The 20,000-nt window shown below is 49.1% G+C and overlaps 3 protein-coding genes across 5 annotated transcripts in view; 1 reads left to right on the top strand and 2 right to left on the bottom strand.

Annotated features, from left to right (window-relative positions):
- Window positions 1-20,000, bottom strand: part of ier2a (immediate early response 2a) — a 61,708-nt gene that overhangs the window by 41,079 nt on the left and 629 nt on the right. Inside the window, exon 1 of one of the 2 annotated variants that reach the window (XR_014537531.1) lies at window positions 19,580-20,000. This exon is cut by the window's right edge and continues 629 nt beyond it. Coding sequence is in view for 1 of the 2 variants with exons in the window: in XM_083566237.1 (XP_083422363.1) it covers window positions 19,794-20,000 (207 nt within the window). In the remaining variant the exon portion in view is untranslated. Of the gene's footprint in view, window positions 1-19,291 lie in introns of those variants that run through there. The other variant, XM_083566237.1, reaches the window with a different exon arrangement.
- On the top strand, window positions 5,156-6,736 carry alkbh7 (alkB homolog 7). The gene is made up of 4 exons (XM_083566236.1): window positions 5,156-5,615; window positions 6,008-6,181; window positions 6,263-6,387; window positions 6,545-6,736. Exons 1-4 carry the CDS (start codon window positions 5,283-5,285, stop codon window positions 6,681-6,683), a joined length of 771 nt encoding a protein of 256 aa, XP_083422362.1. The 5' UTR covers window positions 5,156-5,282; the 3' UTR covers window positions 6,684-6,736.
- Window positions 6,818-16,866, bottom strand: gtf2f1 (general transcription factor IIF, polypeptide 1). Of its 2 annotated transcripts, none has more exons than XM_083566234.1 (14): window positions 16,742-16,866; window positions 16,054-16,091; window positions 15,882-15,922; window positions 15,729-15,801; window positions 15,460-15,653; window positions 15,201-15,371; window positions 9,917-10,128; window positions 9,681-9,837; window positions 9,436-9,494; window positions 9,220-9,351; window positions 9,070-9,143; window positions 8,854-8,992; window positions 7,629-7,761; window positions 6,818-7,543 (listed from the first exon to the last, which is right to left on the bottom strand). In XM_083566234.1, exons 2-14 carry the CDS (start codon window positions 16,063-16,065, stop codon window positions 7,339-7,341), a joined length of 1,602 nt encoding a protein of 533 aa, XP_083422360.1. In that variant the 5' UTR covers window positions 16,066-16,091; window positions 16,742-16,866; the 3' UTR covers window positions 6,818-7,338. The 2 variants fall into 2 exon arrangements, with proteins under 2 accessions (XP_083422360.1, XP_083422361.1); XM_083566235.1 differs by having other exon boundaries at window positions 16,054-16,085; window positions 16,742-16,839.

The raw sequence follows: 20,000 nt of genomic DNA, 5'->3' as shown, positions 1-20,000 counted from the left end.
TTAAGGTGTAGAGGTGTGAAGGTATGTAGGTGTGAAGGTGTTAAGGTGTAGAGGTGTGAAGGTATGAAGGTGTGAAGGTATGAAGGTGTGAAGGTATGAAGGTGTGAAGGTGTAGAGGTGTGAAGATATGAAGGTGTAGAGGTGTGAAGGTATGAAGGTGTGAAGGTGTAGCTGTGTGAAGGTATGAAGGTGTGAAGATATGAAGGTGTAGAGGTGTGAAGGTGTGAAGGTGTAGAGGTGTAAAGGTATGAAGGTGTGAAAGTGTAGAGGTGTGAAGGTATGAAGGTATGAAGGTGTGAAGGTATGAAGGTGTGAAGGTGTAGAGGTGTGAAGATATGAAGGTGTAGAGGTGTGAAGGTATGTAGGTGTGAAGTTGTTAAGGTGTAGAGGTGTGAAGGTATGAAGGTGTGAAGGTGTAGAGGTGTGAAGGTATGAAGGTATGAAGGTGTGAAGGTATGAAGGTGTGAAGGTGTAGAGGTGTGAAGATATGAAGGTGTAGAGGTGTGAAGGTATGTAGGTGTGAAGGTGTTAAGGTGTAGAGGTGTGAAGGTATGAAGGTGTGAAGGTGTAGAGGTGTGAAGATATGAAGGTGTAGAGGTGTGAAGGTATGTAGGTGTGAAGGTGTTAAGGTGTAGAGGTGTGAAGGTATGAAGGTGTGAAGGTGTAGAGGTGTGAAGGTATGAAGGTGTAGAGGTGGTTCTCTGTTCTCTGAGAGAGACAGGACTGATCAGTGTGTATAAAGACTGAAAAGGCAGAGCAACAGTGGTTTCTCCCTTCACAATCCTCAGCAGAAGGTAAAATGCTGCTCAGCTGCTTTAATTTTTGCTGATTGACTTGGGCCAATTTTAAACCTTCTATCAGTAAAGATTGGTGAGATCCTGCTCTTTAGACCATCTGAGCTGTAGATAGAAAGCAGTCAAGTCTTCAGTACTGTAACTGAACATATGCAGCCTTTCATGGTTAAATTTTACTCCTATCTAACAGCATGCACCAGTCATCTCAAACTGCATTGATGGACATGATGATGACTTCAGGAATCTTCAGTGGCCATCCCAGTCACTGGATGTTCAGGACTTCACCTTTGGGATGTGATAGAACTGGAGATTTACAGCATCAGTAAAAATCTCAGCATGTTTCTGACATCTCAGCAAGGATGATGGCCCATGACCTGCACGCAAAGTTCTGCGCCTTCATCTCCACGTCAGGCTCCTGTGATCTCACCACCGATCACTGCACGAAACCTTTGCTTTTATGTTTGTTCCGTTTATCAAAACAGCGACCTCTAGTGAACTGCTGATGCATAAACCAGCGCATGCATGAAATACCGTATCATAAAATAGAATTTAACTACATTATTATTATTATTATTATTATTATTATTATTATTATTATTATTATTATTATATTAACAGTTTAATTTCCAATAACATTAACATCTGACCCTTCAGACTAGATATACGCAGTTTACTCAGTCACTTTGTTGAGTCCCGCACATTATAGACATTCTTCTTCTTCTTCTTCTTCTTCTTCTTCTTTCGGCTTCTCCTGTTAGGAGTCTTCACAGCGAATCATCCGTCTCCATACCCCCCTGTCCTCTACATCTGCCTCTTTTACACCAACTACCTGCATGTCTTCACTCACCACATCCATAAACCTCCTCCTTGATCTTCCTCTTTTCCTCCTGTCCAAACCATCTCAATCTCACCTCCCTCACCTTGTCTCCAAAATGTCCTACATGCACTGTCCCTCTAATAAACTCATTTCTAATCCTGTCCATCGTCGTCACTCCCAACAAACATCTCAACATCTTCAGCTCTGCTACCTCCAGCTCCACCTCCTGTCTTTTACTCAATACCACTGTCTCTAATCCATACAACATCTCAGGTCTCACCACAGTCCTATAAACTTTCCCTTTCACTCTCACAGATACTCTTCTATCACAAATCACTCCTGCTATCACTCTTCTCCACCCACTCCACCCTGCCTGCACTCTTTTCTTCACTTCTCTAACACACTCTCCATTACTTTACACTGTTGACCCCAGGTACCTGAACTCCTCCACCTTCTCCACCTCTTCTCCCTGCAACCGCATCACTCCACTGCCCTCCCTCTCATTCACACACATGTACTCTGTCTTACTCCTACTGACTTTCATTCCACTTCTCTCCAGCTTGTACCTCCACCTCTCCAGGATCTTCTCCACCTGCTCTCCACTCTCACCACAATTTTAAAACACCACAGACATTACAGTGTATTATTACACTGTACACAATAATAATTATTATTATTATTATGTACACAATTATATATATATATATATAAATAGTATAATATAGTTATATGGTTAAGAGCTTTGCAGTGGTAGCATCAGCTTGAACCCCTGACCGTACAATCATCATCCCACAGACTTAACGACTCGAGCCACCACTCGGTTCCGTTTGGTGTCCAGATGATTTACGTCATTTAAAACACCATAATTACTTTAAAACAAGAATATTTTTACAAAAATATTTAGTCTTCATGCTCTATGTTGTTTGGTTTTACTAATAATAAACATGCATTTGCATAAAGCATCAATATTTATACATGTGCATGTTGATTAGTGTATTAGTGAAGGTAGAGGATGGAGGTAAGTCACGTGACCAGAGCCCCTTTAAGAAGGTAGTGGATGGAGGTGAGTCATGTGACCGGAGCTCCTTTAAGAAGGTAGTGGATGGAGGTGAGTCGTGTGACCGGAGCTCCTTTAAGAAGGTAGTGGATGGAGGTAAGTCGTGTGACCAGAGCTCCTTTAAGAAGGTAGTGGATGGAGGTAAGTCATGTGACCGGAGCTCCTTTAAGAAGGTAGTGGATGGAGGTAAGTCACGTGACCAGAGCCCCTTTAAGAAGGTAGTGGATGGAGGTGAGTCACGTGACCAGAGCTCCTTTAAGAAGGTAGCGGATGGAGGTAAGTCACGTGAGCAGAGCCCCTTTAAGAAGGTAGAGGATGGAGGTAAGTCACGTGACCAGAGCCCCTTTAAGAAGGTAGAGAATGGAGGTAAGTCACGTGACCAGAGCCCCTTTAAGAAGGTAGTGGATGGAGGTGAGTCATGTGACCAGAGCTCCTTTAAGAAGGTAGAGGATGGAGGTAAGTCACGTGAGCAGAGCCCCTTTAAGAAGGTAGAGGATGGAGGTAAGTCACGTGACCAGAGCCCCTTTAAGAAGGTAGTGGATGGAGGTGAGTCACGTGACCAGAGCTCCTTTAAGAAGGTAGAGGATGGAGGTAAGTCACGTGACCAGAGCTCCTTTAAGAAGGTAGAGGATGGAGGTAAGTCACGTGACCAGAGCCCCTTTAAGAAGGTAGTGGATGGAGGTGAGTCATGTGACCAGAGTCCCTTTAAGAAGGTAGAGGATGGAGGTAAGTCACGTGACCAGAGCTCCTTTAAGAAGGTAGAGGATGGAGGTAAGTCACGTGACCAGAGCCCCTTTAAGAAGGTAGTGGATGGAGGTGAGTCATGTGACCAGAGCTCCTTTAAGAAGGTAGTGGATGGAGGTGAGTCGTGTGACCGGAGCTCCTTTAAGAAGGTAGTGGATGGAGGTAAGTCATGTGACCAGAGCTCCTTTAAGAAGGTAGTGGATGGAGGTAAGTCACGTGACCAGAGCCCCTTTAAGAAGGTAGCGGATGGAGGTGAGTCATGTGACCAGAGCTCCTTTAAGAAGGTAGCGGATGGAGGTAAGTCACGTGACCAGAGCCCCTTTAAGAAGGTAGCGGATGGAGGTAAGTCACGTGACCAGAGCCCCTTTAAAAGGTAGTGGATGGAGGTGAGTCATGTGACCAGAGCTCCTTTAAGAAGGTAGCGGATGGAGGTAAGTCACGTGACCAGAGCCCCTTTAAGAAGGTAGTGGATGGAGGTGAGTCATGTGACCAGAGCTCCTTTAAGAAGGTAGCAGATGGAGGTAAGTCACGTGACCAGAGCCCCTTTAAGAAGGTAGCGGATGGAGGTAAGTCACGTGACCAGAGCTCCTTTAAGAAGGTAGTGGATGGAGGTGAGTCATGTGACCAGAGCTCCTTTGAGAAGGTAGCGGATGGAGGTAAGTCACGTGACCAGAGCCCCTTTAAGAAGGTAGCGGATGGAGGTAAGTCACGTGACCAGAGCCCCTTTAAGAAGGTAGTGGAAGGAGGTGAGTCATGTGACCAGAGCTCCTTTAAGAAGGTAGCGGATGGAGGTAAGTCACGTGACCAGAGCCCCTTTAAGAAGGTAGCGGATGGAGGTAAGTCACGTGACCAGAGCCCCTTTAAGAAGGTAGCGGATGGAGGTAAGTCACGTGACCAGAGCCCCTTTAAGAAGGTAGCGGATGGAGGTAAGTCACGTGACCAGAGCCCCTTTAAGAAGGTAGTGGATGGAGGTAAGTCACGTGACCAGAGCTCCTTTAAAAAGGTAGCGGATGGAGGTAAGTCACGTGACCGAGGCATTAAGAGTGAGTGATAGACAGATGTGGAGTAGAAAATCTGGTCATTTTCCACAATAAAACATGGTTCAGAATCAGATAATAAATAAAACAGAAATAATGTAAAGTTATGTATTCTTTCTGTGCGACTCCCCGGTACCAACTGACCCACAGACCGGTGCCGGTCCACAGCCCGGGGGTTGGGGACCACTGATATATATGGCCTTTGCTTTAATGTTTGGTCCCGTTATGGGACAGCAGGTGGCGCTGACTCACCAGGCAGCAGATCGACTTCTTCTTTAGTTCCTGCTGCTCCTTTACATGTATTATAACAGCGCTCTCTAGTGGCATTATGATTCATTAATCAACAATTGCATACAAATACTGCATCATAAAAATATAATCTAATAAACTACATAATAATGATAATAATAATAATAATAATTATTATTATTATTATTATCATTATTATATAAAGAGATTAATATCCAATAACATTAACTTCCGACCTTTTGGACTAAATATACTTTACTTTACTTTACTTAGTCTCCATTTCGAGTCCCACACATTATATTATATTATATTAAATTATATATTTTATATTATATTATATTATATGCCTGCGATTATTAATAGTCTAATGGACTAATGTAAAAAACTGTATCGAAACCAGCTTGACAGTATATTAAAGTATTAAAAGTAAGAAATCAATAAAACTACAATTCCCACAATTTCTTGCAATTTCAAAATGGCGCCGACCAGGTCGCGTGAAAACGTCGGAGGAGCGCTCGTGCTTGTAAAATAGAATAAAGCTAAGTAGTGTAAACGCTGTTTGTGTGTGTGTTTGGGGGGCAGTGATGAGGTGTGTGAGGACAGTGCTGAGGCAGGTGTGTGTAACGACACACACAGGAAGTTATAAGTGTGTGTGTGGAAGTTCACCTCTGCGCCGCGACGCCCATGGTGGAGTTGATGGAGGTGAAAGACACAGGGAGAAGGAGGCTTTCACTGAAGAACATGTGGATGAAGAACCCAGCTGGATGTGCGGCTCTTCTGCGGTGGTTCTCTCCGCAGTTTGCGGTCATGTTCGGGTTCTGCAGAACTTCATCAGTGAGGAGGAGGAAGAGGCATTTCTAAGAGAACTTGAGCCTGGACTCAGGAGGAAGAGATATGAGTTCGATCACTGGGATGATGTACGCCATCATACACACCTTCATGTTGATTCTGATGGGTTTCACCTGCTTTAGATCTCTGTCTTTCTCTTAGATAGTGGGATGGTCAGGTTTCAGGAACCACAGAACCATGTCCTCTTCTAAACACTGGGGGATGGAACCTGGAGTGTAGAGAAGGTCTGAAATCTGGTGTTTAGTTTAGAAGCTATCTTCTAAAATCTTTTACAGCAAAGGTTTCTTCTTGATATCTTCTCCCAGGTGGACCCAGGTTTCTGTTCCTCAGTGGAGATCTAGTGTAATGTGTGTGGGATAAACCTGAGACTCTTCAGTGTGTTAGCAGATCAGAGACTGGAGGTTTTGGATGTGATATAATTGGGGTGTGTGTGTGTGTGTGTGTGTGTGTGCGTGCGCAGGCGATTCAGGGGTTCAGAGAGACCGAGCGGCTGCAGTGGGGTGGAGCGTGTACCTCAGTGCTGAAGAGACTCCGAGCTCTCGCCTTCCCCAGAGGAAGTCCATTACTGGGTCCAGTTCACGTTCTGGACCTGGATAAGACCGGTTTCATCGCACCTCATGTAGATAGCGTGAAGGTCCGTGGTCTCTGACTCCTTATCCAGATCTTTGCCTGCTGTGACACGAAATCTGATCAGTGTGTATTTGTGTCTGATCAGTTCTGTGGCAGCACCATCGCTGGTCTGAGTCTGCTGTCTGACAGCGTCATGCGTCTGGTCCATGAGGAGAACACAGCAGATCAAGTCCATCTGCTTCTACAGCGTCGGTCTCTCTACATACTGAGGTAGGAGGTGATCTCACTATTCCACAATCCCTCCTCCTACTTCCCTTTCTCTGTTTATAACTACAGTGAATGAACACACACACACACACACACACACACACACACACACCTTTTGGTTCAGTCTGATCTTTAATTACAGAAGTTTTTTCTCCTGCAGAGATGAAGCTCGGTTTAAATTCACTCATGAAATCCTGAAGGATGAGGATTCGGTTTTCTCCGGACGGAGAATTCCTCGGCAGCGGCGCATCTCGGTTATTTGTCGGAATCTCCCACATGGTGCTGAATCTGGTGTTTAATGACGGAATCTGATGTGTACAGGATCAATAAATTCTCAGCCACATCGTTGTAATTTGCGTCTTTTCTCTTATTTTGGTCTTTTGGAGTTTTAAACTCATTGAAATGTGAAGATTTTTGTGCAGAAACACAAACGTAATTACAAATCTTTACTTCTCACATGTAGGTGCTCATCATCTTTAGCTTCAAAATGTTCCTGCCCTCAAATCCCCCCCCCTCCCTTCTCTCACACACACACACACACACACACCATAACACCCTTTGAAATCATTCAAGTTTACATTCTCAGGTGTGAGTTTTCTATATGATTCTAATGTAAATGATAAAGTTCACCTGGAGACGAGTCTGAGGACAGACGTCCCGGCGTCTACGCAGGAACTAAACAATACAATTTTCCCAGTTATATTAATGCTTTTCACTTTTTTTTTTTTTTTTTTTTTTTTTAAACAAACCCAAATCAAGCTTTGTAGAACACAAACTTTTATTCATCACTTTAGTTTTTAATCCAAATTAACTTGTTAAAATGACTGGTTTCTTTTATAAAGCACTGTATTTACAGCTGCATCACATGGCCCCGCCCACCTCCTCACGACCCAATCACACCACAGGAGGGGAGAGCGCACCGTGCTTAACCCCGCCTCCTGCAGAACCTCCTCTCTACTCAGTGAGGTAGAAGTGCATCTTGTCGTTGATGTTCTTCCTCTCTGGGTTGAGCTTCTTGAGGATCTGTGCAAGGACATTGACCGTCTGCTCACTGCTCAGTCCTGTGCGCTTGGTCTGGAACTTCTTCAGCAGGTCTTTAGTGGTCATGGGCTTCCGGATCAGATAACGTCTCACTGCTTCCTCAGTCAGCTGCACGTCACTGAGACCAGAGAGGAAGTAATTCATCAGCTTTATAAAGAAGTGACTCGTGTTCATCTAAACCTGAGCAGCGTGAGGAACGATACCTGGAGCTGGGTGTGGATTTCCCTGATGCTGGTTGTGGAGTGCTCTTCCCTGATGGACTCTGAGATGTGGGTTCCATCTTTAGCCTCTTGGCAGCAGGCGTTTCTGAGCTGGACGTCGCCGCTTGACGCTTACCTGCCATTAAACCGAAAAAAATTAAGGTTATTAAAACATGAAAAAAGTTTCACATACCTGCAGTATGAGGGGGTGTATTTCACCCCAAAGCCTTCAGTGATGTTCAACCTGAACTGATCCTACTCTCAATTAAATCATTATGATGCCATCAGTATTGTAGAGAAGTGCAGTAGAACATCTCACACACAGGATCTCATACAGTCAGAACATCACCACTAACAACATCTCCTTTCACTGGAGCCACAACTGCACCTCCAGCAGAAGCAGCGCTGTTCACCTCATCACATCACCCCGGGGTTTCTGTGGGTTACGGTGGGGATTTGAAATGAAGGCAAATTTTGTTTTTGTGCAGGAAAGAAAATGGATCATGAAAAAGCTTAACAACTGTTTGGAGCTGCTTTGGTTTCTTCTTCTTCTCCTCTTGTCAATCGTAGTGGAATAAAAACAGCTCTTAAATTTGTGCAGTTTGATATAGGACGTGAAAATGCTAACGTTATTGGACCCCCGCTAGCTGGCCTCAGAGTCAGCAGCTTCATGCTTATGTACTGTACGCTAACAGGTGTCCACAGTGTGGATTCTGAAGGTCTCACAGCAGACAGATTCCTTTGACCCTGGCAACATGTGATGTGAAAGCTGAAATCTGATTGGATAAAAACTCCAACATAAACAGACACTTTAAAGCAGTGCATTTAAAAGAAAAGCTAAGAAATGAGAATATAATATTACTAATCAGGAGAAGGTTCTGTGGTTTCATTCACAATTACAGACCAAAACAAAGCAGAAGAGAAACTCAGAGTCCTGAAAGAACATCTCACACATTAAGTTCATCACTGATAACATGGTAAACACACTGTGCTGCGAAATCCCATGACGTCCCAGACTCCTGTATACTTACAGCAGGTTCCTGTCTCAGGATCAAGAAGCAGCAACACAGTAAAATAATCACTCAGGCTGGAGACACTGTTCCAGAACTCTCCAACATTCACCAGTACACAGAAACATCCAGTATTCACTTCTACCACCTTAAATGCTATATGTGTGTGTGTGTGTGTGTGTGTGTGTGTGTGCGTGTGTGTGTGCGTGCGTGTACACCTTGCTCCAGTTTGCTAGCAGCAGCGCGTAGTGTGTTGGACGTGGCTGCGTGGTCGATGGAAGGAGTTCCAGGACGACTTCCTGCTCGAGAACTTCCAGCAGATCCTCGGCCTCCTCGTTTAGGAGGAGTACGCTTCTTCTGCACAAGACAAAGAAAGGAAGCGTCAGGACTCTGCAGATGAGACGCTCCCACACTCCTCCACTCTGAATCATTACCGCCATGAAAAGCGCAGACGCCGTCTCTCCCTCGATGTCACTGTCCTCGGAGCTCTCGGACTCGCCGCTGCTGTCTGCAACACGTCACCACATTTACTCTCCAAAATCTTCACATCTGATTCTTTTTCATTCAGTTTACATTCATCTCACCTTTCTTCTTTTTCTTCTCAACCTGTACAGGTGTTTTCTTGCCCTCCTCCTCCTCCTCCTCCTCTTTGGCCTCCTCCTCATTCTTGTTCTCCTCCTCGCTCTCCTCCTCGCTCTCTGACGCTTCGTCGATTCCTAACAGCAACCATTTCATCCTTTAATGACTCTCTGGAATATAAACCACCTTCTGAATAGTGTGAATGTGCTGTGACCTCTGACCTTTAGGAACGTCCTCGCCTTTACTGGGCTTCACCTTCTCCGGCTCGTCCTCCTCAGAACTGCAACAGTAGAAACAGCTTGCTGAAGGTCAGGAGTGTGATGGTGGTGGTTTGTATATGTTTTGACTGAGTTACTGTCCTGTTTTTTAGTTTCAGCCTTGAACATTTCAATGTCATGTTCACTTCATCTTCTTACACACACACACACACACACACACACGCTCTTAACTTTCCAGATACTGTTACCTGCTCTCATCCGACATGTAGTCCACCTCCAGACCTTCAAAGTCTCCATCATCGCTGTCCTCATGTCCCTCTGCATCACTACCCTTTTTTTTCTTTTTCTTTTTCCCCTTGGCTTTTGAGTTGTTCTCCTTCTTGCTCTTTGAACGTCCTTCTCCATCTGAAGGTTTCAGGGTAAAGTGTTAGATTAACGTAGTTACTCAGTAGCTTCTGTGTTTTCTGTGCGGTTTTTCACGCACCTTCTCCTGCACTGCTCTCACTGTTGTCACTGCTCAACTCTAGATCATCATCCAAGTCATGAATACGCAGGTCTCCTCCCTGGCCACCTTTCTTCTTCTTCTTCTTCTTCTTCGCTCCCTTTTCTCCTTCCTCCTCCTCTTCCTCGCCATGTTCCTGCTCCTTCAGCCGCCGCTGCAGCATGATGCTAAAGTGATTCACCACTTTATTTCTCCTGAACATGACACGGGGATCAGTCAAATACACACACATCTTTCTAAAAAAGGTGTATGACTGCAAATCAGGCCATACGAGCGTGTACAAGTCAGGGGCGTATGAGTGTGTACGAGTCAGGGGCGTACGAGTCAGGGCGTACGAGCGTGTACAAGTCAGGGGCGTATGAGTGTGTACGAGTCAGGGGCGTACGAGTCAGGGCGTACGAGTGTGTACGAGTCAGGGGCGTACGAGTGTGTACGAGCGTGTACGAGTCAGGGGTGTACGAGTGTGTACGAGTGTGTACTCGAGTCAGGGCGTACGAGTGTGTACGAGTCAGGGGCGTACGAGTCAGGGCGTACGAGTGTGTACGAGTCAGGGGCGTACGAGTCAGGGCGTACGAGTGTGTACGAGTCAGGGGCGTACGAGTCAGGGCGTACGAGCGTGTACGAGCGTGTACGAGTCAGGGGCGTATGAGTGTGTACGAGTCAGGGGCGTACGAGTCAGGGTGTACGAGTGTGTACGAGTCAGGGGCGTACGAGTGTGTACGAGTCAGGGGCGTACGAGTGTGTACGAGTCAGGGGCGTACGAGTCAGGGCGTACGAGTGTGTACGAGTGTGTACGAGCGTGTACGAGTCAGGGGCGTACGAGTGTGTACGAGTCAGGGGCGTACGAGTCAGGGCGTACGAGTGTGTACGAGCGTGTACGAGTCAGGGGCGTACGAGTCAGGGCGTACGAGTGTGTACGAGTCAGGGGCGTACGAGTGTGTACGAGTCAGGGGCATACGAGTCAGGGCGTACGAGTGTGTACGAGCGTGTACGAGTCAGGGGCGTACGAGTGTGTACGAGTCAGGGGCGTACGAGTCAGGGCGTACGAGTGTGTACGAGTGTGTACGAGTCAGGGGCGTACGAGTGTGTACGAGTCAGGGGCGTACGAGTGTGTACGAGTCAGGGGCGTACGAGTGTGTACGAGTCAGGGGCGTACGAGTGTGTACGAGTCAGGGGCGTACGAGTGTGTACGAGTCAGGGGCGTACGAGTCAGGGGCGTACGAGTGTGTACGAGTCAGGGGCGTACGAGTCAGGGGCGTACGAGTGTGTACGAGTCAGGGGCGTACGAGTCAGGGCGTACGAGTGTGTACGAGTCAGGGGAGTACGAGTGTGTACGAGTCAGGGGCGTACGAGTCAGGGCGTACGAGTGTGTACGAGTCAGGGGCGTACGAGTGTGTACGAGTCAGGGGAGTACGAGTGTGTACGAGTCAGGGGCGTACGAGTCAGGGCGTACGAGTGTGTACGAGTCAGGGGCGTACGAGTCAGGGCGTACGAGTGTGTACGAGTCAGGGGCGTACGAGTCAGGGCGTACGAGTGTGTACGAGTCAGGGGCGTACGAGTGTGTACGAGTCAGGGGCGTACGAGTGTGTACGAGTCAGGGGCGTACGAGTCAGGGCGTACGAGTGTGTACGAGCGTGTACGAGCGTGTACGAGTCAGGGGCGTACGAGTGTGTACGAGCGTGTACGAGTCAGGGGCGTACGAGTCAGGGCGTACGAGTGTGTACGAGTCAGGGGCGTACGAGTCAGGGGCGTACGAGTCAGGGGCGTACGAGTCAGGGCGTACGAGCGTGTACGAGCGTGTACGAGCGTGTACGAGTGTGTACGAGTCAGGGGCGTACGAGTCAGGGGCGTACGAGTGTGTACGAGTCAGGGGCGTACGAGTCAGGGGCGTACGAGTGTGTACGAGTCAGGGGCGTACGAGTCAGGGCGTACGAGTGTGTACGAGCGTGTACGAGTCAGGGGCGTACGAGTCAGGGCGTACGAGTGTGTACGAGTCAGGGGCGTACGAGTCAGGGGCGTACGAGTCAGGGCGTACGAGCGTGTACGAGCGTGTACGAGCGTGTACGAGTCAGGGGCGTACGAGTCAGGGGCGTACGAGTGTGTACGAGTCAGGGGCGTACGAGTCAGGGGCGTACGAGTGTGTACGAGTCAGGGGCGTACGAGTCAGGGCGTACGAGTGTGTACGAGTCAGGGGAGTACGAGTGTGTACGAGTCAGGGGCGTACGAGTCAGGGCGTACGAGTGTGTACGAGTCAGGGGCGTACGAGTCAGGGCGTACGAGTGTGTACGAGTCAGGGGCGTACGAGTCAGGGCGTACGAGTGTGTACGAGTCAGGGGCGTACGAGTGTGTACGAGTCAGGGGCGTACGAGTGTGTACGAGTCAGGGGCGTACGAGTGTGTACGAGTCAGGGGCGTACGAGTCAGGGCGTACGAGTGTGTACGAGCGTGTACGAGCGTGTACGAGTCAGGGGCGTACGAGTGTGTACGAGCGTGTACGAGTCAGGGGCGTACGAGTCAGGGCGTACGAGTGTGTACGAGTCAGGGGCGTACGAGTCAGGGGCGTACGAGTCAGGGCGTACGAGCGTGTACGAGCGTGTACGAGCGTGTACGAGTGTGTACGAGTCAGGGGCGTACGAGTCAGGGGCGTACGAGTGTGTACGAGTCAGGGGCGTACGAGTCAGGGGCGTACGTGTGTGTACGAGTCAGGGGCGTACGAGTCAGGGCGTACGAGTGTGTACGAGTCAGGGGCGTACGAGTGTGTACGAGTCAGGGGCGTACGAGTCAGGGGCGTACGAGTGTGTACGAGTCAGGGGCGTACGAGTCAGGGGCGTACGAGTGTGTACGAGTCAGGGGCGTACGAGTCAGGGGCGTACGAGTGTGTACGAGTCAGGGGCGTACGAGTCAGGGGCGTACGAGTGTGTACGAGTCAGGGGCGTACGAGTCAGGGCGTACGAGTGTGTACGAGTCAGGGGCGTACGAGTGTGTACGAGTCAGGGGCGTACGAGTCAGGGCGTACGAGTGTGTACGAGTCAGGTGCGTACGAGTCAGGGCGTACGAGTGTGTACGAGTCAGGGGCGTACGAGTCAGGGCGTACGAGTGTGTACGAGTCAGGGGCGTACGAGTCAGGGCGTACGAGTGTGTACGAGTCAGGGGCGTACGAGTGTGTACGAGTCAGGGGCGTACGAGTCAGGGCGTACGAGTGTGTACGAGCGTGTACGAGCGTGTACGAGTCAGGGGCGTACGAGTGTGTACGAGCGTGTACGAGTCAGGGGCGTACGAGTGTGTACGAGCGTGTACGAGTCAGGGGCGTACGAGTGTGTACGAGCGTGTACGAGTCAGGGGCGTACGAGTGTGTACGAGCGTGTACGAGTCAGGGGCGTACGAGTGTGTACGAGCGTGTACGAGTCAGGGGCGTACGAGTGTGTACGAGCGTGTACGAGTCAGGGGCGTACGAGTGTGTACGAGCGTGTACGAGTCAGGGGCGTACGAGTGTGTACGAGCGTGTACGAGTCAGGGGCGTACGAGTGTGTACGAGCGTGTACGAGTCAGGGGCGTACGAGTGTGTACGAGCGTGTACGAGTCAGGGGCGTACGAGTGTGTACGAGCGTGTACGAGTCAGGGCGTACGAGCGTGTACGAGCGTGTACGAGTCAGGGCGTACGAGCGTGTACGAGCGTGTACGAGTCAGGGGCGTACGAGCGTGTACGAGCGTGTACGAGTCAGGGCGTACGAGTGTGTACGAGCGTGTACGAGTCAGGGCGTACGAGTGTGTACGAGCGTGTACGAGCGTGTACGAGTCAGGGGCGTACGAGTGTGTACGAGTCAGGGGCGTACGAGTGTGTACGAGCGTGTACGAGTCAGGGCGTACGAGCGTGTACGAGCGTGTACGAGTCAGGGGCGTACGAGCGTGTACGAGCGTGTACGAGTCAGGGGCGTACGAGCGTGTACGAGCGTGTACGAGTCAGGGGCGTACGAGCGTGTACGAGCGTGTACGAGTCAGGGCGTACGAGCGTGTACGAGCGTGTACGAGTCAGGGGCGTACGAGTGTGTACGAGCGTGTACGAGTCAGGGCGTACGAGTGTGTACGAGCGTGTACGAGTCAGGGCGTACGAGTGTGTACGAGCGTGTACGAGCGTGTACGAGTCAGGGGCGTACGAGTGTGTACGAGTCAGGGGCGTACGAGTGTGTACGAGCGTGTACGAGTCAGGGCGTACGAGTGTGTACGAGCGTGTACGAGTCAGGGGCGTACGAGTGTGTACGAGCGTGTACGAGCGTGTACGAGTCAGGGGCGTACGAGTGTGTACGAGCGTGTACGAGCGTGTACGAGTCAGGGGCGTACGAGCGTGTACGAGCGTGTACGAGTCAGGGGCGTACGAGCGTGTACGAGCGTGTACGAGTCAGGGGCGTACGAGCGTGTACGAGCGTGTACGAGTCAGGGGCGTACGAGCGTGTACGAGCGTGTACGAGTCAGGGCGTACGAGCGTGTACGAGCGTGTACGAGTCAGGGGCGTACGAGCGTGTACGAGCGTGTACGAGTCAGGGCGTACGAGTGTGTACGAGCGTGTACGAGCGTGTACGAGTCAGGGGCGTACGAGCGTGTACGAGTCAGGGCGTACGAGTGTGTACGAGCGTGTACGAGCGTGTACGAGTCAGGGGCGTACGAGCGTGTACGAGCGTGTACGAGTCAGGGGCGTACGAGTGTGTACGAGCGTGTACGAGTCAGGGCGTACGAGTGTGTACGAGCGTGTACGAGCGTGTACGAGTCAGGGGCGTACGAGCGTGTACGAGCGTGTACGAGTCAGGGGCGTACGAGCGTGTACGAGCGTGTACGAGTCAGCGTGTACGAGCGTGTACGAGCGTGTACGAGCGTGTACGAGCGTGTACGAGCGTGTACGAGCGTGTACGAGTCAGGGCGTATGCGTTGATGTTAGTGTCCATCAGTAAAAGTTAATAGAAGAAAGAGATAAGTGTTGCAGTACGAGCAGAAGGAGTCAGTTGCCCAGGTGTGGGGTGAGCGCACTGCCCCAGGTGTGGGGTGAGCGCACTGCCCCAGGTGTGGGGTGAGCGCACTGCCCCTGGTGTGGGGTGAGCGCACTGCCCCTGGTGTGGGGTGAGCGCACTGCCCCTGGTGTGGGGTGAGCGCACTGCCCCTGGTGTGGGGTGAGCGCACTGCCCCTGGTGTGGGGTGAGCGCACTGCCCCTGGTGTGGGGTGAGCGCACTGCCCCTGGTGTGGGGTGAGCGCACTGCCCCTGGTGTGGGGTATATACCTGCCCCACTCCTCCTCGGCCTCCTCGGCGGTGAGCGTGCGGTGTTTTGCCACTGGGGTGAAGTTGTACCAGGCGTGAACAGGAAACGCCTCGAAGGCTCCGTCAGCGCACTGCGTGAAAATGTAGTAGGAAGCGTTCTCCGTCACTCCGCCTTTCTTCTGCCCTTTAAATCTGAACACAGCTGAGTCACCACAACAGCACAGTGATGAGGTGTGTGTGTGTGTGTGTGTGTGTGTAATAAGAGCTAATGAAGACGCACCTTCTCCCTGCTTTTCCATTGACTTTGAGGAGCCAGGGTTGGTCCTCCACCTTAAACTCTCGGGTTACAATCCCAAACTTCTTCCTACGAGCCTCCTCCCTCTGCTTCTTCCCAAACTCACTGCCAGCAGCTCCTTCAGGAACCTCCTCCTCACCATACATCCTCCTGTTACTCAGATCCCGCTCCATCCGAGCCTGGGGGTGTTCCATTTTATTTTATTGTGCGTGCGTGTGCGTGCGTGCGTGCGTGCGTGTGCGTGCGCGTCTAACCTGAGTCCATGTAGAACAGTTCACTTTATCTCCAGCATTAAAGGCCATAATGCTGTACCTCTTACTGGTGTTCCTGTACAACACACACAATAACACACAATGTACAACACCACACACACACTACACACACAGACAGGTTGTGGGAAGTCTTACTTGGGGACTCTGACGGTGTACTCAGTTGTGCTGTTGTGCGCCTGTGAGACACAAAGGAAGATACACATCTCACAGTCACACAGGGGGGGTTTATACACACACACACACTCTCGTGTTTATAGTGTGTGTGTTGTGTGGAATTGAATGTTTTAATGTGAGGACTGCAGATTACCAGAGACGCCATAACTGCAGTCTGATGTCCTCCTGTCTCTACAAACAAACAAACACACACAGAGAGAGAGAGAGAGAGAGAGAGAGAGAGAGAGAGAGAGAGAGAAGGGTTAGTGTTTTACCTCTTAGGCTTCGTGGTTGCGTGAATGCAACTAATAGCCATTTGTTCTCAGGTGTTAATGTTTAGCAATAGGTTAAATAAATAGGGAGAAGATTAAGGATGAATATACATCATTCTAAAGCAGCGATTTCAGATCTCTGTTTTTAATGGAGAACGTATAAAGAATGTATTTGCTGAATGTGTGTGAGCAGTACACAACAACAACATGCATAAAAAAACACTCCCCCCCCCCCCCATACACACCGAGCTCCCACTCTCCCCGCACCGAGCCCCCCCCCGCCCCACACACACACACACACACACACACACACACACACACACACACACACACACACACACACACCGAGAATCACTAATCACTATTTCATACGAAATCACTATTTATATTCCGCCAATGTTTTTAATGTGCGCGTTACTTAACCGGAAACGCCCACAGACGTCACTTCCTTACATGAACGAATGGCCGTTTAAGTCAGTTCCTGTGTGTGTGTTAGATCAGATAATAACAGGTAATAGTGTGTGTGTTGCGTGTTTAATCCGCGTGCTGTCTGAAATAAAATGACATTACCTTCCAACTAACAGAGAAAACCAGAACGCAGGCGGTAAATCCTTCATACACACGCAGCAGCTTTTCTTCTCACTGCGACTCCCTGTGTGCTCCTGTGTGCTTGAGACTGCCCTCTGGCGGATTGGAGAGTGTTGAGTGTTTCTGGTTTTAACTGATTTTTTTTATCCTGCTCAGGGTCGAGTTGAGTCATTCACACACACACACACACACACATTGAAATGTATTGCTCTTATCCAGAGCCCCTACTTCACCTACGTCTGGGAGTAAACCTTATCTTATCTTAAACCAGACAATCCAGACGGAACCAGACTGAGGCAGAGAGAACATGCACAGAAAATTCATATGGACACTATAACTAAGGCCACAAACTTACAGCTCCAGTTGTATATAATGAAGATGATGAAGAGGAGGAAGATGACACGTTCCGTGATTAAAATTCTAAATTTATTTATCACATATACATTCATACAGAGTACCACATGTAGTGGAATGCTTTTTATAACTGTCCAATAGTCATAAATAAAAAATAGAAAAAGAATATGGAATATGTGTGTGTGTGTGTGTGTGTGTGTGTGTGTGTGTGTGTGGGTATGTGTGGATGGATGTGTGTTGGGGTGAATAGAATAGAAGAATAGCCTTTATTTGTCACATATACATTACAGCACAGTGAAATTTGTTCTTCGCATATCCCAGCTTGCTTAGGAGCTGGGGTCAGAGTGCAGGGTCGGCCATGGATGTGTGTTGTGTGTGTGTGTGTGTGTGTGTGTGGGTGGATGGATGTGTGTTGGGGTGGATGTGTGTTGTGTGTGTGTGTGTTGGGGTGGATGTGTGGGTGGGTGGGTGGATGTGAGTTGTGTGTGCGTGTGTGTGGATGGATGTGTGTTGGGGTGGATGTGTGTTGTGTGTGTGTGTGTGTGTGTGTGTGTGTGTGTGTGTGGGTGGGTGGGTGTATGTGAGTTGTGTGTGCGTGTGTGTGTGTGTGTGTGTGTGTGGGTGGATGTGAGTTGTGTGTGTGTGTGTGTGTGTGTGTGTGTGGGTGGGTGGGTGGGTGGTTGGATGCGTGTTGGGGTGGATGTGTGTAGTGTGTGTGTGTGTGTGTGTGTGGATATGTGTTGTGTGTGTGTTGGGGTGGATGTGTGTTGTGTGTGTGGGTGGGTGGATGTGTGTTGTGTGTGTGTGGGTGGGTGGATGTGTGTTGTGTGTGTTGTGTGTGTGTTGGGGTGTGTGGGTGGCTGGATGTGTTGTGTGTGTGTGTGTGTGGGTGGGTGTATGTGAGTTGTGTGTGCGTGTGTGTGTGTGTTGGGGTGGATGTGTGTAGTGTGTGTGGGTGGGTGGATGTGTGTTGTGTGTGTGTGGGTGGGTGGATGTGTGTTGTGTGTGTTGTGTGTGTGTTGGGGTGTGTGGGTGGCTGGATGTGTTGTGTGTGTGTGTGTGTGGGTGGGTGTATGTGAGTTGTGTGTGCGTGTGTGTGTGTGTGTGTGTGTTGGGGTGGATGTGTGTAGTGTGTGTGTGTTGTGTGTGTGGGTGGGTGGATGTGTGTTGTGTGTGTGTGGGTGGGTGGATGTGTGTTGTGTGTGTGTGTGTGTGTGTGTGTGGGTGGGTGGGTGGGTGGGTGTATGTGAGTTGTGTGTGCGTGTGTGTGTGGATATGTGTTGTGTGTATGTGTGTTGTGTGTGGGTGGGGGGTGCATGTGAAAAGAATGAACGACTCATCACTACAGCAGAACATGTTTTCTATAACTGTAACTTTTCCCTTTCAGGAGGATTTAATTACTGGTTATTCACTAAATTGGAAGATTTTCTGGAACAGAGGAAAATGTAATTGTTCGGGTGTGTGTGTGTGTGTGTGTGTGTGTGTGTGTGTAAATAAATATATTTAAGATGTTACTAATTAACACAATTGTTGTTTTGGGGAAATTCTTCCCACATAAATTATATTTATAGAAACACTTTTAGACTTTTTCATATTTCACAAAGAATTATGGCCTTACCTCTTTTTTATATAAATTAATACAAAATAATACTTTTAAACTGTAAACTGATGGAAGATCAAACTTGCAGATAATCTCATCTGGTGTGTTTTTTCTCTCTCTTTAATTATCTGTACTTTTTATATATAATATTATGGTGTTTGTTTGGTTGAGATGTTTTCGGTTCCAACAGTCGGGTTCTTTTATTGTAATAAAACCCGCGTTACTGCACCTCCATTGTTCCTAACTGAGGTGAGAGAAACATCCGGCGTCACGCGCCCTTTACTTCCGGTCTTCCATGAACGAGCAATCCGATTCGCCCATTTCTCCGGTCACGTGACAGGATCAGGGTTGCCATGTTTCATTAAAGCGTTTTCTGTGCTGTAATGATACGAGTCATTTGACGGAATAAGATGAAACTCAGCGGTGATTAAAACCCAGTTTCAGAACATGGACATTATTCTACTGACCATGCTGTTTATCACTCACTCAAGTGTGCTGAATTAGGGGGAATTAAAAACAATTCAAGCCCAATCTGGCAACCCTAAACAAGCCCACACACCACCACAGAGAAACGCGTCTGATTATATAAAAACATTTTATTATACGAAAATGAGGTAGTGACACGTGACTTGGTCGTGTTTAGCAGCTTACAACATACTGATCCCGTGTGTGTGTGTGTGTGTGTGTGTGTGTGTGTGTGTGTGTAGAAATCATACACCAGTAATGAGCATTTTTCACAGAACAAAGTAGTTTACATACAATAAATAAATAATCCCGTTTTTATAACCAACCTCTCTCTCTCACTCACACACACACACACACACACACACACACACACACACACACACACACACACACACACACACACCACACACACACAGCTTCCCGGAAATTCCAGCTTTGGTGACTCACGGATCATTCACAAGTTCTAATGTAACCGCGTGCGTGACGTGTCACCTGTCACATTATGACGTCATCACCATGTCAGCTCTGACCTCTCCGAACCCGAGGGTCATATTTGGCCCAAAAATCCCAGAATATCGAACTAGATTTTACACTTTACAAACACACACAGTCTGTTCAGCATGTCGCTATAGTCCTGGGCAGTGTGTGTGTAGCGGGCAGAGGCTCGGTGTCCCTGCCGCAGTTCCCGGAGTTCCGCGCGGTGGAGTTCTGGAGAACCAGGCGGAAAGGTGCTGGATCCAGTCTCGCCTTTTTACACGGCAGGAAGTCCGGCTCCAGGCCACTTTTCCCCCTCCGTTTGCGGGAGTGTGTGTGTTCTGTGCT

The sequence above is a fragment of the Silurus aristotelis genome (genome assembly GCF_946808225.1).
Source record: "Silurus aristotelis genome assembly, chromosome: 17".
Taxonomy (NCBI): Eukaryota; Metazoa; Chordata; class Actinopteri; order Siluriformes; family Siluridae; genus Silurus; species Silurus aristotelis.
Note: the sequence above shows the minus strand (reverse complement) of the source record. Positions and strands in the feature narration are given on the sequence as shown.